An 18,640-nucleotide genomic window follows, 5' to 3' on the forward strand; every position below is an offset into this window, starting at 1 on the left:
TTCCTGATATCTAGGGATACCAGAAATTCCCCCTCCTCCAGACCGGAGATCACAGTCCCTAGGGATTCCATCTTGAATTTGAACACACAAAGATACGGGTTCAGAGACCTGAGGTTCAAGATTGGCCGTACCGCGCTGTACGGCTTTGGAACTACAAAGAGACTTGGTAAAATCCCTTGTTGTGCAGTGGAAGGGGTACTGGAACAATAACTCCTGTTAAAAGCAGTTTTTGAATGGCTTCTTGCAAGGTAACTCTTGCTACAGGTGAAGCTGGTAAGCCTGACTTGAAATATCTGAGAGGATGTAGTTCTTGAAATTCCAGCCGGTATCCTTGGGATATGAGATCCCTCACCCAAGGATCCCGGCAGGAACTTGCCCACACATGGGCGAAGTGTTGAAGGTGAGCACCTACCTGAAAGTCACCTCTCTGAGGGGCCAACCGTCACGCGGAGGGCTTTAGTAGATGTGCATCCGGAGGCCTGGTCCAGAGATCCAGCAGCCTTTACGGGACTTACAGTACCTCGATTCCCTCTAGCAGCATTTGGGGGACCTCTGGCTCTGCCTCTGAATCTGGCCACACAAAAGCACTGCAGAGAGGGCCCAGGATAGGGACGTCTAGCAGGAGGTGCAGCAGATGGCAGATATGTAGATTTACCCGCCGTTGCCCGAGAAATCCACTTGTTCAGTTCTTCCCCGAACAAGGCTTCTCCTGTAAAAGGAAGATTCTCCACACCTTTCTTGGAATCAGCATCCGCTGACTACTGTCACAGTCACAGAGTCCTGCGAGCCGAGACCACCATGGCCGTGGTACGGCCATTGATGAGATATAATTCTTTAATGGCCTCACTCATAAAATTTGCAGCATCCTGGATATGATGCAGTAGTGTAATTATCTCCTCCTGAGGTAGGGAGTCAAACCCTCCTATTATATTATCAGACCATTTTACCGTGGCCCTAGAAATCCAGACGCAAGCTATAGTGGGCCTATGAGCTACGCCCACCGCTGTATAAACTGATTTGAGTGTAGATTCAATTTTTGCGGTCAGCTGGGTGTTTGAGAGAGATAGCCCCAGGTACGGCCAGCACAATTTTGCGTGACAGCCTGGACATTGAAGTATCCACTGGCGGGGGATTTTCCCACACTTTCCTATCCTCAGGTGGAAATGGAAAGGAATTTAGTAACCGTTTAGGAGTTTTACATTTCTTGTCAGGATTGAGCCACGCCTCTTTAGAGAGGGAGTTTAATTATTTTGATATAGGAAGGGTGGCAGAGGATTTGGATTCACATCAAAATACAATTCCTCTTCTGTTCTGTCTCCTTATCCTGCTTTCACTGGCCCAGTCTTCCATATCTAGCATGACATTTTCATAGTAGATCGGGGTACATGTGGGAGTGTGCTTTTATGTGAGACCAGCAGGGGGGGCTGAGAAGCCAGTCTGTGGCCAGCCTCATTTTTAAAGAAAGAAATCATCCACAGATCATTTGAATCTGTCTTTTTTGTCTGACAGTAGCCAATCAGAATTATATTGGTTAGAAGTCCCTTAAAAGAGTCCAACCATTGTGACTCCTGAGTACCACTTCCTATGTGAGGGAAGGGAGCACTGAATACACAGCAAAGGTCCCCCCGGTGAAGGGGAAACTTTGTGTTGCATGTGGGACACAGCCATTTTGTCAGACATTCTGATACAGCAGAACCCACACACACACAGTATAAGTGAAAGAACACAGTTCAGTGAAAGAACACACTATATAAGTGATAAAACCGCTTTTAGAGTTAGTGCCAGTCTGGGATCCCCAGCGGGCACCGCAGCTGGCAGCCAGGTAACCGCCGCGCGCTTATGCCGCCACTCAGTAATAGGATATGCGGCATGCCTATATTCTGTGTGTGACTGTGGCTGTATCTGCATATGGAATGCTACGTTACAGTGTCGCTAAAAGGATATGCGGCCTGCCTATATTCTCTGCGACTGGGGCTGTATCTGCATACAGAATGCTGTGTTACAGTGTCGGTAATCGGATATGTGACATGCCTATATTCTGTGTGTGACTGTGGCTGTATCTGCATACAGAATGCTACGTTACAGTGTCAGTAATAGGATATGCAGCATGCCTATATTCTGTGTGTGACTGCAGCTGTATCTGTATACAGAATGCTACGTTACAGTGTCAGTAATAGGATATGTGACATGTCTATATTCTGTGTGTGACTGTGGCTGTATCTGCATACAGAATGCTACGTTACAGTGTCAGTAATAGGATATGTGGCATGTCTATATTCTGTGTGTGACTGCGGCTGTATCTGCATACAGAATGCTACGTTACAGTGTCAGTAATAGGATATGCAGCATGCCTATATTCTGTATGTGACTGCGGCTGTATCTGCATACAGAATGCTATGTTACAGTGTCAGTAATAGGATATGCGGCATGCCTATATTCTGTATGTGACTGCGGCTGTATCTGCATATGGAATGCTATGTTACAGTGTCAGTAATAGGATATGTGGCATGCCTGTATTCTGTGTGTGACTGCGGCTGTATCTGCATACAGAATGCTATGTTACAGTGTCAGTAATAGGATATGCAGCATGTCTATATTCTGTGTGTGACTGTGGTTGTATCTGCATACAGAATGCTACGTTACAGTGTCAGTAATAGGATATGCGGCATGTCTATATTCTGTGTGTGACTGTGGCTGTATCTGCATATGGAATGTTATGTTACAGTGTCAGTAATAGGATATGCAGCATGTCTATATTCTGTGTGTGACTGCGGCTGTATCTGCATATGGAATGTTATGTTACAGTGTCAGTAATAGGATATGCTGCATGCCTATATTCTGTGTGTGACTGCGGCTGTATCTGCATACAGAATGCTATGTTACAGTGTCAGTAATAGGATATGCTGCATGCCTATATTCTGTGTGTGACTGCGGCTGTATCTGCATACAGAATGCTACGTTACAGTGTCAGTAATAGGATATGCAGCATGTCTATATTCTGTGTGTGACTGTGGCTGTATCTGCATATGGAATGTTATGTTACAGTGTCAGTAATAGGATATGCGGCATGTCTATATTCTGTGTGTGACTGCGGCTGTATCTGCATATGGAATGTAACGTTACAGTGTCAGTAATAGGATATGTGGCATGCCTATATTCTGTGTGTGACTGCAGCTGTATCTGTATACAGAATGCTACGTTACAGTGTCAGTAATAGGATATGTGACATGCCTATATTCTGTGTGTGACTGCGGCTGTATCTGCATACAGAATGCTATGTTACAGTGTCAGTAATAGGATATGCAGCATGTCTATATTCTGTGTGTGACTGTGGCTGTATCTGCATACAGAATGCTATGTTACAGTGTCGGTAATAGGATATGCGGCATGCCTATATTCTGTGTGTGTGACTGCGGCTGTGTCTGCATATGGAATGCTACGTTACAGTGTCAGTAATAGGATATGTGACATGCCTATATTCTGTGTGTGACTGCAGCTGTATGTGCATATGGAATGCTACGTTACAGTGTCAGTAATAGGATATGTGGCATGTTTATATTCTGTGTGTGACTGCGGCTGTGTCTGCATATGGAATGCTATGTTACAGTGTCAGTAATAGGATATGCAGCATGTCTATATTCTGTGTGTGACTGTGGCTGTATCTGCATACAGAATGCTATGTTACAGTGTCGGTAATAGGATATGCGGCATGCCTATATTCTGTGTGTGTGACTGCGGCTGTGTCTGCATATGGAATGCTACGTTACAGTGTCAGTAATAGGATATGTGACATGCCTATATTCTGTGTGTGACTGTGGCTGTATCTGCATACAGAATGCTATGTTACAGTGTCAGTAATAGGATATGTGACATGTCTATATTCTGTGTGTGACTGCGGCTGTATCTGCATACAGAATGCTATGTTACAGTGTCAGTAATAGGATATGTGGCATGCCTATATTCTGTGTGTGACTGTGGCTGTATCTGCATACAGAATGCTACGTTACAGTGTCAGTAATAGGATATGTGTCATGTCTATATTCTGTGTGTGACTGCGGCTGTATCTGCATATGGAATGCTATGTTACAGTGTCAGTAATAGGATATGTGTCATGCCTATATTTTGTGTGTGACTGTGGCTGTATCTGTATATGGAATGCTATGTTACAGTGTCAGTAATAGGATATGTGGCATGTCTATATTCTGTGTGTGACTGTGGCTGTATCTGCATACAGAATGCTACGTTACAGTGTCAGTAATAGGATATGCGGCATGCCTATATTCTGTGTGTGACTGTGGCTGTATCTGCATACAGAATGCTATGTTACAGTGTCAGTAATAGGATATGTGGCATGCCTATATTCTGTGTGTGACTGTGGCTGTATCTGCATACAGAATGCTATGTTACAGTGTCAGTAATAGGATATGTGACATGCCTATATTCTGTGTGTGACTGTGGCTGTATCTGCATACAGAATGCTACGTTACAGTGTCAGTAATAGGATATGCGGCATGTCTATATTCTGTGTGTGACTGTGGCTGTTTCTGCATATGGAATGCTACGTTACAGTGTCAGTAATAGGATATGCGGCATGCCTATATTCTGTGTGTGACTGTGGCTGTATCTGCATACAGAATGCTATGTTACAGTGTCAGTAATAGGATATGTGGCATGCCTATATTCTGTGTGTGACTGTGGCTGTATCTGCATACAGAATGCTATGTTACAGTGTCAGTAATAGGATATGTGACATGCCTATATTCTGTGTGTGACTGTGGCTGTATCTGCATACAGAATGCTACGTTACAGTGTCAGTAATAGGATATGCGGCATGTCTATATTCTGTGTGTGACTGCGGCTGTATCTGCATACAGAATGCTATGTTACAGTGTCAGTAATAGGATATGCGGCATGCCTATATTCTGTGTGTGACTGCGGCTGTATCTGCATACAGAATGCTACGTTACAGTGTCAGTAATAGGATATGCGGCATGCCTATATTCTGTGTGTGACTGTGGCTGTATCTGCATACAGAATGCTATGTTACAGTGTCAGTAATAGGATATGTGGCATGTCTATATTCTGTGTGTGACTGTATCTGCATATGGAATGCTGTGTTACAGTGTCAGTAATAGGATATGTGGCATGCCTATATTCTGTGTGTGACTGTATCTGCATACGGAATGCTACGTTACAGTGTCAGTAATAGGATATGTGACATGCCTATACTTTGTGTGTGACTGGGGCTGTATCTGCATACAGAATGCTATGTTACAGTGTCAGTAATAGGATATGTGACATGTCTATATTCTGTGTGTGACTGCGGCTGTATCTGCATACAGAATGCTATGTTACAGTGTCAGTAATAGGATATGTGACATGCCTATATTCTGTGTGTGACTGCGGCTGTATCTGCATATGGAATGCTACGTTACAGTGTCGGTAATAGGATATGCGGCATGCCTATACTTTGTGTGTGACTGGGGCTGTATCTGCATACAGAATGCTATGTTACAGTGTCAGTAATAGGATATGTGACATGTCTATATTCTGTGTGTGACTGCGGCTGTATCTGCATACAGAATGCTACGTTACAGTGTCAGTAATAGGATATGTGACATGCCTATACTTTGTGTGTGACTGGGGCTGTATCTGCATATGGAATGCTACGTTACAGTGTCGGTAATCGGATATGTGACATGCCTATATTCTGTGTGTGACTGTGGTTGTATCTGCATACAGAATGCTACGTTACAGTGTCAGTAATAGGATATGAGGCATGCCTATACTTTGTGTGTGACTGGGGCTGTATCTGCATACAGAATGCTACGTTACAGTGTCGGTAATCGGATATGTGACATGCCTATATTCTGTGTGTGACTCGGGCTGTATCTGCATACAGAATGCTGTGTTACAGTGTCGGTAATCGGATATGTGACATGCCTATATTCTGTGTGTGACTGTGGCTGTGTGTGTATTTCTGGCTGTTCAATAAACAAATTATAAAAAAAAAAAAAAAGGTATAGGGAGTCCCTAACCAGCGCTGACTGTGTCCCTTAATAGGTGACACAGTCTGTATACAGCCCCCCCCTTCTACAGCCCCCTTGGTACCGTACAGATAGCTGGAGATTGCTCTGGAGGGACCTGGATCCACTTGGCAGTGAGAGCAGGCAGGAAATGGCGCTGAACGCGGCTGGGTCCGCTCTGAGAAGCTCCGCCCCTTCAATGGCGCCGGCTTCCCGCTCTGTAGAGAGATTATACTGGCCCGGAGGAACAGTGGCTGACCAGGATCCGCAGACCCCATCAGGAGATGACCAGTGTGGGGTCTGGAGCAGGCCCAGGACGCTCCCCCCAGCGCCATACCAAGGTACACTGAGCCGCCCAGGAGCACGGTCAAGGCCGCGCTTCCTCCCTAATAGCCGCCCTCTTCAAAATGTCCCCCCGCTTGCAAGGGATGATAGTGACTAACTCGCCATGTTCAGCATCTGGGGAAGGGGGGGTGGCGGGTGGCTGCTGGGGCGAGCGTTCCCCTGTGGCGGGGCGCGATCGGACCCCCCGGGAGCTAACGTCCAGTCAGCGGGAGCAGTGGCTCAGGACCCCGCGTCCCACGCTGCAGGGAGGCTGTCGCCAACAGCCTCCCTGTAAAACAAAAAATCCTGAAAGAAAGAAATAAAACTCTTTTACCAAGAGACTCTGTAGAGCTCCCCTAGCTGTGACCGGCTCCTCCGGGCACATTTTCTAAACTGAGTCTGATAGGAGGGGCATAGAGGGAGGAGCCAGCCCACACTATTAAACTCTTAAAGTGCCAATGGCTCCTGGTGGACCCATCCATACCCCATGGTACTAATATGGACCCCAGCATCCTCTAGGACGTAAGAGAAAAGACACCTGATGCTACCACAGTTGCACAGGACTTGTCCGCTCACTCACGCTGGCATCTCCCACTGTTCCTCTCTGCAGTGTCGGGCGTCCACAAGAAAACAGGTGAGGGGCTGCAGGCTTATTTTTAGTTTCCCCAGTGGTTGCTAATCTCTGCAGCTGCAGGGTGGGGGTGCCGCCGGACTGCCCAATCAGCAGTGATCAGGAAGCAGGGGATCCGGTAGGTCTCTTTGATAGCGGCAGCTGCTGGAAGATTCTCTTCCTGCAGCTGCAGTGTGGGCATTTCTCACTGGTGGCATCATATGTACCCATCTGATGTGACCGTGCCAGGCACGTGGTTTAGCAGTTTAGTAGACCTGCTTGTGGGTGGGGTGTGTGGTCGCAGTATAAATGGCGGCTTGTACTGTTCAGTAAACAGATCACGTGTTCCGGCCCTGTATCGGTGTAGTGCTTGATTCGCTCACTCACAGATGGGAGAGACTTACAGACTGTTTCCTGCTGAAATGTGTATCGTACGGGATATTTGCCCCCATCACAAAACTCACAGGGCGCCAGACACTCACTGCACTCTCTACCCCAGGGCTCTCACCAGAGAAGAAGTCCATCCGGGCAGCGAGCATGCACTGCGTGGCCAGGAAGCGGGAGAGACGGATCTTGTCCTTTGCAGGCGCCCGCTCAATGACAGGAGAGTGGAAGATGAGTCCATTTTTCCAGCGCTTTCCTCTGACCCTCTTTTCCCTGTAAAGCAATTACTGAGACTTATGACATCAGGCACTGACCTACCGGATAATTCACTACGGGCTACAGAGACGCTGCGGGGCAACAGAGAGGATGCGGGGCAACAGAGAGGATGCGGGGCTACAGAGAGGATGTGGGGCAACAGAGAGGATGTGGGGCTACAGAGAGGATGTGGGGCTACAGAGAGGATGCGGGGCAACAGAGAGGATGTGGGGCTACAGAGATGCTGCGGGGCTACAGAGACGATGCAGGGCTACAGAGAGGATGCAGGGCTACAGAGACGATGCGGGGCTACAGAGACGCTGCGGGGCAACAGACGCTGCAGGGCTACAGAGACGCTGCGGGGCAATAGAGACGCTGCGGGTCTATAGAGAGGATGCAGGGCTACAGAGAGGATGCGGGGCTACAGAGATGATGCGGGGCTACAGAGACGATGCGGGGCTACAGAGACGCTGCGGGGCAATAGAGACGCTGCGGGTCTATAGAGAGGATGCGGGGCTACAGAGAGGATGTGGGGCTACAGAGAGGATGTGGGGCTACAGAGAGAATGCGGGGCTACAGAGAGGATGTGGAGCTACAGAGAGGATGCGGGGCTACAGAGAGGATGTGGGGCTACAGAGAGGATGTGGGGCTACAGAGAGGATGTGGGGCTACAGAGACGATGCAGGGCTACAGAGAGGATGCGGGGCTACAGAGATGCTGCGGGGCTACAGAGACGATGCGGGGCTACAGAGACGATGCGGGGCTACAGAGACAATGCGGGGCTACAGAGACGCTGCGGGGCTACAGAGACGATGCGGGGCTACAGAGACGATGCGGGGCTACAGAGACGCTGCGGGGCACAGAGACGCTGCGGGGCAACAGAGACGCTGCGGGGCAACAGAGACGCTGCGGGGCAACAGAGACGCTGCGGGGCAACAGAGACGCTGCGGGGCAATAGAGACGCTGCGGGTCTATAGAGAGGATGTGGGGCTACAGAGACGCTGCGGGGCTACAGAGACGCTGCGGGGCTACAGAGACGCTGCGGGGCTACAGAGACGCTGCGGGGCTACAGAGAGGATGCGGGGCTACAGAGACGCTGCGGGGCTACAGAGACGCTGCGGGGCTACAGAGACGAGGCGGGGCTACAGAGACGCTGCGGGGCTACAGAGACGCTGCGGGGCTACAGAGACGCTGCGGGGCTACAGAGACGATGCGGGGCTACAGAGACGCTGCGGGGCTACAGAGAGGATGCGGGGCTACAGAGAGGATGCGGGGCTACAGAGAGGATGCGGGGCTACAGAGACGATGCGGGGCTACAGAGACGCTGCGGGGCTACAGAGAGGAGGCGGGGCTACAGAGACGCTGCGGGGCTACAGAGACGCTGCGGGGCTACAGAGACGCTGCGGGGAAACAGAGACGATGCGGATCACCACCCCCATCCCACTCCACTGAGGGCTGCGGTAATTACCCAGAGTAAAACTGACCATACAGCAATAGCCTGAACTGACCCCTCCCCCTCTTTGAACCGGTCCCGCCCCCTGACGTGCCTATTACTGACCTACCCCCCCAACTATCCTATTACTGACCTACCCCCCACAACTATCCTATTACTGACCTACCCCCCCAACTATCCTATTACTGACCTACCCCAACCCCCAACTATCCTATTACTGACCTACCCCCCAATTATCCTATTGCTGACCTACCCCAACCCCCAACTATCCTATTACTGACCTACCCCCCCAACTATCCTATTACTGACCTACCCCCCCAACTATCCTATTACTGACCTACGCCCCCCCAACTATCCTATTACTGACCTACCCCCCAACTATCCTATTACTAACCTACACCCACCCCCCACTTTCCTATTACTGACTTACCCCCCACCACCCCAAATATCCTATTACTGACCTACCCCCCCAATTATCCTATTACTGACCTACCCCAACCCCCAACTATCCTATTACTGACCTACCCCCCCCAATTATCCTATTGCTGACCTACCCCAACCCCCAACTATCCTATTACTGACCTACCCCCCCAATTATCCTATTGCTGACCTACCCCAACCCCCAACTATCCTTTTACTGACCTACCCCAACCCCCAACTATCCTATTACTGACCTACCCCCCCAACTATCCTATTACTGACCTACCCCCCCAATTATCCTATTGCTGACCTACCCCAACCCCCAACTATCCTTTTACTGACCTACCCCAACCCCCAACTATCCTATTACTGACCTACCCCCCCAATTATCCTATTGCTGACCTACCCCCCCAATTATCCTATTGCTGACCTACCCCAACCCCCAACTATCCTTTTACTGACCTACCCCAACCCCCAACTATCCTATTACTGACCTACCCCCCCAATTATCCTATTGCTGACCTACCCCAACCCCCAACTATCCTATTACTGACCTACCCCCCCAACTATCCTTTTACTGACCTACCCCAACCCCCAACTATCCTATTACTGACCTACCCCCCCAATTATCCTATTGCTGACCTACCCCAACCCCCAACTATCCTATTACTGACCTACCCCCCCAATTATCCTATTGCTGACCTACTCCAACACCCAACTATCCTATTGCTGACCTACCCCAACCCCCAACTATCCTATTACTGACCTACCCCCTAACTATCCTATTACTGACCTACTCCCCAACTATCCTATTACTGACCTACCCCCCAACTATCCTATTACTGACCTACCCCAACCCCCAACTATCCTATTACTGACCAACCCCCTAACTATCCTATTACTGACCTACTCCCCAACTATCCTATTACTGACCTACCCCCAATTCTCCTATTGCTGACCTACCCCAACCCCCAACTATCCTATTACTGACCAGCCCCAACCCCCAACTATCCTATTTACTGACCTACCCAACTATCCTATAACTGACCTACCCCCCAACTATCCTATTACCTACCCCTCTACTATCCTATTACTGACCTACTCCCCAACAATACTATTACTGACCCCCCCAACTATCCTATTACTGACCTACCCCCAACTATCCTATTACTGACCTACCCCAACTATACTATTACTGACTTACCCCCAACTATCCTATTACTGACCCACCCCTCTACTATCCTATGACTGACCTACACCCAACAATACTATTACTGACTACCCCAGCTATACTATTACTGACCTACCCCCAACTATCCTATTACTGACCCACCCCCAACTATCCTATTACTGACCTACCTCCCAACTATCCTATTACTGACCTACCCCAACCCCCAACTATCCTATTACTGACCTACCCCCCAATTATCCTATTGCTGACCTACGCCAACCCCCAACTACCCTATTACTGACCTACCCCCACCCCCAACTATCTTATTACTGACCTACCCCTCTACTATCCTATTACTGACCTACCCCCCCCAACAATACTATTACTGACCCCCCCAACTATCCTATTACTGACCTACTCCCACCCCCAACTATCCTATTACTGACCTACCCCAACCCCCAAATATCATATTACTGACCTACATCAACCCCCAACTATTCTATTACTGACCTACCCCAACCCCCAACTATCCTATTACTGACATACCCCCCAACTATCCTATTACTGACCTACCCAACTATCTTAATACTGACCTACCCCATTACTATCCTATTACTGACCTATGCCCCCCCCAACTATCCTAATACTGACCTACCCCCACAACTATCCTATTACTGACCTACCCCCCCAACTATCTAATTATTGACCTACCCCCACAACTATCCTATTACTGACCTACCCCCCACAACTATCCTATTACTGACCTACCCCCCCAACTATCCTATTACTGACCTACCCCCCCAACTATCCTATTACTGACCTACACCCACCCCCGACTATCCTATTACTGACTTACCCCCCCACCCCAACTATCCTATTACTGAACTACCCTTCCAATTATCCTATTGCTGACCTACCCCAACCCCCAACTATCCTATTACTGACTTACCCCAACCCCCAACTATCCTATTACTGACCGACCCCCCAACTATCCTATTACTGACCTACCCAACTATCCTATCACTGACCTACCCCCCAACTATCCTATTACTGACCTACCCCTCTACTATCCTATTACTGACCTACCCCCCAACAATACTATTACTGACCCCCCCAAGTATCCTATTACTGACCTACCCCCACCCCCAACTATCCTATTACTGACCTACCTCCCAACAATCCTATTACTGACCTACCCCAACCCCCAACTATCCTATTACTGACCTACCCCCCCCCCAATTATCCTATTGCTGACCTACTCCAACACCCAACTATCCTATTACTGACCTACCCCAACCCCCAACTATCCTATTGCTGACCAACCCCAACCCCCAACTATCCTATTACTGACCTACCCCAACCCCCAAGTATCCTATTACTGACTTACCCCAACCCCCAACTATCCTATTACTGACCTACCCCCCAACTATCCTATTACTGACCTACCCCTCAACTATGTTATTACTGACCTACACCCCCAACTATCCTATTACTGACCTACCCCAACCCCCAACCATCCTATTACTGACCTACCCCCCAATTATCCTATTACTGACCAACCCCAACCCCCAACTATCCTATTACTGACCTACCCCAACCCCCAACTATCCTATTACTGACCTACCCCAACCCCCAAATATCCTATTACTGACCTACCCCCCAACTATCCTATTACTGACCTACCCCCCAACTATCTTATTACTGACCTACACCCCCAATTGTCCTATTACTGACCTACCCCCCAACAATACTATTACTGACCCCCCCAACTATCCTATTACTGACCTACCCCCACCCCCAACTATCCTATTACTGACCTACCCCCACCCCCAACTATCTTATTACTGACCTACACCTCTACTATCCTATTACTGACCTACCCCCCCAACAATACTATTACTGACCCCCCCAACTATCCTATTACTGACCTACCCCCACCCCCAACTATCCTATTACTGACCTACCCCAACAACCAAATATCCTATTACTGACCTACATCAACCCCCAACTATTCTATTACTGACCTACCCCAACCCCCAACTATCCTATTACTGACATACCCCCCAACTATCCTATTACTGACCTACCCAACTATCTTATTACTGACCTACCCCTTTACTATCCTATTACTGACCTACGCCCCCCCCCCCCAACTATCCTAATACTGACCTACCCACACAACTATCCTATTACTGACCTACCACCCAACTATCTAATTATTGACCTACCCCCACAACTATCCTATTGCTGACCTACCCCCACAACTATCCTATTACTGGCCTACCCCCCCCCCAACTATCCTGATACTGACATGCCCCCCCCCCAACTATCCTATTACTGACCTACACCCACCCCCCACTATCCTATTACTGACTTACCCCCCCACCCCAACTATCCTATTACTGAACTACCCCCCCAAATATCCTATTGCTGACCTACCCCAAACCCCAACTATCCTATTACTGACTTACCCCAACCCCCAACTATCCTATTACTGACCTACCCCCCAACTATCCTATGACTGACCTACCCAACTATCCTATTACTGACCTACCCCTCTACTATCCTATTACTAATCTACCCGCCAACAATACTATTACTGACCCCCCCCCCCCCAAGTATCCTACTACTGACCTACCCCCACCCCCAACTATCCTATTACTGACCTACCTCCCAACTATCCTATTACTGACCTACCCCAACCCACAACTATCCTATTACTGACCCCCCCCCCCCAATTATCCTATTGCTGACCTACCCCAACCCCCAACTATCCTATTACTGACCAACCCCAACCCCCAAGTATCCTATTACTGACCTACCCCCCAACTATCTTATTACTGACCTACACACCCAACTATCCTATTACTGACCTACCCCCAACAATACTATTACTGACCCCCCCAACTATTCTATTACTGACCTACCCCCACCCCCAACTATCCTATTACTGACCTACCCCCACCCCCAACTATCCTATTACTGACCAACCCCTCTACTATCCTATTACTGACCTACCCCCCAACAATACTATTACTGACCCCCCCAACAATCCTATTACTGACCTACCCCCACCCCCACCTATCCTATTACTGACCTACCCCCCAACTATGGTATTACTGACCTACCCCAACCCCCAACTATCCTATTACTGACCTACCTCCCAACTATCCTATTACTGACCTACCCCAACCCACAACTATCCTATTACTGCCCCCCCCCCCCCAATTATCCTATTGCTGACCTACCCCAACCCCCAACTATCCTATTACTGACCAACCCCAACCCCCAAGTATCCTATTACTGACCTACCCCCCAACTATCTTATTACTGACCTACACACCCAACTATCCTATTACTGACCTACCCCCAACAATACTATTACTGACCCCCCCCAACTATTCTATTACTGACCTACCCCCACCCCCAACTATCCTATTACTGACCTACCCCCACCCCCAACTATCCTATTACTGACCAACCCCTCTACTATCCTATTACTGACCTACCCCCCAACAATACTATTACTGACCCCCCCAACAATCCTATTACTGACCTACCCCCACCTATCCTATTACTGACCTACCCCCCATCTATCCTATTACTGACCTACCCCAACCCCCAACTATCCTATTACTGACCTACCCCAACCCCCAACTATTCTATTACTGACCTACCCCAACACTCAAAAATCCTATTACTGACCTACCCCTCTACTATCCTATTACTGACCTACCCCCCAAAAATACTATTACTGACCACCCCAACTATCCTATTACTGACCTACCCCCACTCCCAACTATCCTATTACTAACCTACCCCCCAACTATCCTATTACTGACCTACCCCAACACTCAACTATCCTATTACTGACCTACCCCCAACTATCCTACTACTGACCTACCCCCACCCCCAACTATCCTATTACTGACCTAGCCCCTCACCCCAACTATCCTATTACTGACCTACCCCCACCCCCCACTATCCTATTACTGACCTATCCCCCCCAACTATCCTATTACTGACCTACCCCCCCAACTATACTATTACTGAACCTACACCCACCCCCACTATCCTATTACTGACTTACCCCCACCCACCCCAACTATCCTATAACTGACCTACCCTCCTAATTATCCTATTGCTGACCTACCCCAACCCCCAACTATCCTATTACTGACCTCGCCCCCCCCAATAATCCTATTGCTGACCTACCTAAACCCCCAACTATCCTATTACTGACCTACCCCCCACAACTATCCTATTACTGACCTACCCCCCCAACTATCTTATTACTGACCTACACCCACCCCCACTATCCTATTACTGACTTACCCCCCCCCACCCCAACTATCCTATTACTGACCTCCCCCCCCCAATTATCCTATTGCTGACCTACCCCAACCCCCAACTATCCTATTACTGACTTACCCCAACCCCCAGCTATCCTATTACTGACCTACCCCCCATCTATCCTATTACTGACCTACCCAACTATCCTATTACTGACCTACCCCCCAACTATCCTATTACTGACCTACCCCCCAACAATACTATTACTGACCCCCCCAAGTATCCTATTACTGACCTACCCCCACCCCCAACTATCCTATTACTAACCTACCCCAACCCCCAACTATCCTATTACTGACCTACCCCCCCCCCCCAATAATCCTATTGCTGACCTACCCCAACACCCAACTATCCTATTACTGACCAACCACAACCCCCAACTATCCTATTACTGACCTACCCCAACCCCCATCTATCCTATTACTGACCTACCCCCCAACTATCCTATTACTGACCTAGCCCCCAACTATCTTATTACTGACCTACACCCCCAACTATCCTATTACTGAACTACCCCCAACAATACTATTACTGACCCCCCCAAGTATCCTATTACTGACCTACCCCCACCCCCAACTATCCTATTACTGACCTACCTCCCAACTAACCTATTACTGACCTACCCCAACCCACAACTATCCTATTACTGACCCCCCCCCCCAATTATCCTATTGCTGACCTACCCCAACCCCCAACTATCCTATTACTGACCAACCCCAAACCCCAAGTATCCTATTACTGACCTACCCCCCAACTATCTTATTACTGACCTACACCCCCAACCATCCTATTACTGACCTACCCCCCAACAATACAATTACTGACCCCCCCAACTATTCTATTACTGACCCACCCCCAACTATCCTATTACTGACCTACCCCCACCCCCAACTATCCTATTACTGACCAACCCCTCTACTATCCTATTACTGGCCTACCCCCCAACAATACTATTACTGACCCCCCCAACAATCCTATTACTGACCTACCCCCACCCCCAACTATCCTATTACTGACCTACCCCCCAACTATCCTATTACTGACCTACCCCAACCCCCAACTATCCTATTACTGACCTACCCCAACCCCCAACTATTCTATTACTGACCTACCCCAACACTCAACTATCCTATTACTGACCGACCCCCCAACTATCCTATTACTGACCTACCCAACTATCTTATTACTGACCTACCCCTCTACTATCCTATTACTGACCTACCCCCCAACAATACTATTACTGACTGCCCCAACTATCCTATTACTGACCTACCCCCACTCCCAACTATCCTATTACTGACCTACCCCCAACTATCCTATTACTGACCTACCCCAACACTCAACTATCCTATTACTGACCTACCCCCAACTATCCTACTACTGACCTACCCCCACCCCCAACTATCCTATTACTGACCTAACCCCTCACCCCAACTATCCTATTACTGACCTACCCCCACCCCCCACTATCCTATTACTGACCTACCCCCCCCAACTATCCTATTACTGACCTACCCCCCCAACTATCCTATTACTGAACCTACACCCACCCCCACTATCCTATTACTGACTTACCCCCACCCACCCCAACTATCCTATAACTGACCTACCCTCCCAATTATCCAATTGCTGACCTACCCCAACCCCCAACTATCCTATTACTGACCTCGCCCCCCCCAATAATCCTATTGCTGACCTACCTAAACCCCCAACTATCCTATAACTGACCTACCCCCAACAACTATCCTATTACTGACCTACCCCCCCAACTATCTTATTACTGACCTACACCCACCCCCCACTATCCTATTACTGACTTACCCCCCCCCACCCCAACTATCCTATTACTGACCTACCCCCCCAATTATCCTATTGCTGACCTACCCCAACCCCCAACTATCCTATTACTGACTTACCCCAACCCCCAACTATCCTATTACTGACCTACCCCCCATCTATTTTATTACTGACCTACCCAACTATCCTATTACTGACCTACCCCCCAACTATCCTATTACTGACCTACCCCCCAACAATACTATTACTGACCCCCCCAAGTATCCTATTACTGACCTACCCCCACCCCCAACTATCCTATTACTGACCTACCTCCCAACTATCCTACTACTGACCTACCCCAACCCCCAACTATCCTATTACTGACCTACCCCTCCCCCCCAATTATTCTATTGCTGACCTACCCCAACACCCAACTATCCTATTACTGACCAACCCCAACCCCCAACTATCCTATTACTGACCTACCCCAACCCCCATCTATCCTATTACTGACCTACCCCCCAACTATCCTATTACTGACCTAGCCCCCAACTATCTTATTACTGACCTACACCCCCAACTATCCTATTACTAAACTACCCCCAACAATACTATTACTGACCCCCCCCAACTATCCTATTACTGACCTACCCCCACCCCCAACTGTCCTATTACTGACCTACCCCCAACTATCCTATTACTGACCTACCCCTCTACTATCCTATTACTGACCTACCCCCCCAACAATACTATTACTGACCTGACCCCTCACCCCAACTATCCTATTACTGACCTACCCCAACCCCCAACTATCATATTACTGACCTAGCCCCCTCCCCCCAATTATCCTATTACTGACCTACCCCAACCCCCAACTATCCTATTACTGACCTAGCCCCCTCCCCCCAATTATCTTATTACTGACCTACCCCCACCCCCAACTATCCTATTACTGACCTACCCCCCAACTATCCTATTACTGACCTACCCCAACTATCCTATTACTGACCTACCCCAACCCCCAACTATTCTATTACTGACCTACCCCAACTATCCTATTACTGACCTACCCCTCAGCTATCCTATTACTGACCTACCCAACTATCTTATTACTGACCTACCCCTCTACTATCCTATTACTGACCTACCCCCCCAATACTATTACTGACCCCCCCAACTATCCTATTACTGACCTACCCCCACTCCCAACTATCCTATTACTGACCTACCCCACCCCCAACAATCCTATTACTGACCTACCCCCCCCCAACTATCCTATTACTGACCTACCCCCCAACTATCCTACTACTGACCCACCCCCACCCCCAACTATCCTATTACTGACCTAGCCCCTCACCCCAACTATCCTATTACTTACCTACCCCAACCCCCAACTATCCTATTACTGACCTACACCCCCCCAACTATCCTATTACTGACCTACCCCCCAACTATCCTACTACTGACCTACCTCCACCCCCAACTATCCTATTACTGACCTCGCCCCCCCCCCAATAATCCTATTGCTGACCTACCCAAACCCCCAACTATCCTATTACTGACCTACGCCAACCCCCAACTATCCTATTACTGACCTACCCCCCAATTATCCTATTGCTGACCTACCCCAACCCCCAACTATCCTATTACTGACCTACCCCAACCCTCAACTATCCTATTACTGACCTACCCCCCCCCAACTATCCTATTACTGACCTACCCCCCAACTATCCTACTACTGACCTACCCCCACCCCCAACTATCCTATTACTGACCTAGCCCCTCACCCCAACTATCCTATTACTGACCTACCCCAACCCCCAACTATCCTATTACTGACCTACACCCCCAACTATCCTATTACT

The 18,640-nt window shown here is 48.8% G+C and overlaps 1 protein-coding gene across 4 annotated transcripts in view; it reads right to left on the minus strand.

Annotated features, from left to right (window-relative positions):
• Positions 1–18,640, minus strand: part of LOC134931777 (nucleolar protein 56-like) — a 73,975-nt gene that overhangs the window by 16,044 nt on the left and 39,291 nt on the right. For all 4 annotated transcript variants that reach the window (XM_063925482.1, XM_063925465.1, XM_063925472.1 and 1 more), the window contains one exon: positions 7,469–7,617. In XM_063925482.1, coding sequence (XP_063781552.1) covers positions 7,469–7,617 — 149 coding nt within the window. The remainder of the gene's footprint in view (positions 1–7,468; positions 7,618–18,640) is intronic.

This window comes from Pseudophryne corroboree, chromosome 1 (genome assembly GCF_028390025.1).
Source record: "Pseudophryne corroboree isolate aPseCor3 chromosome 1, aPseCor3.hap2, whole genome shotgun sequence".
NCBI lineage: Eukaryota > Metazoa > Chordata > Amphibia > Anura > Myobatrachidae > Pseudophryne > Pseudophryne corroboree.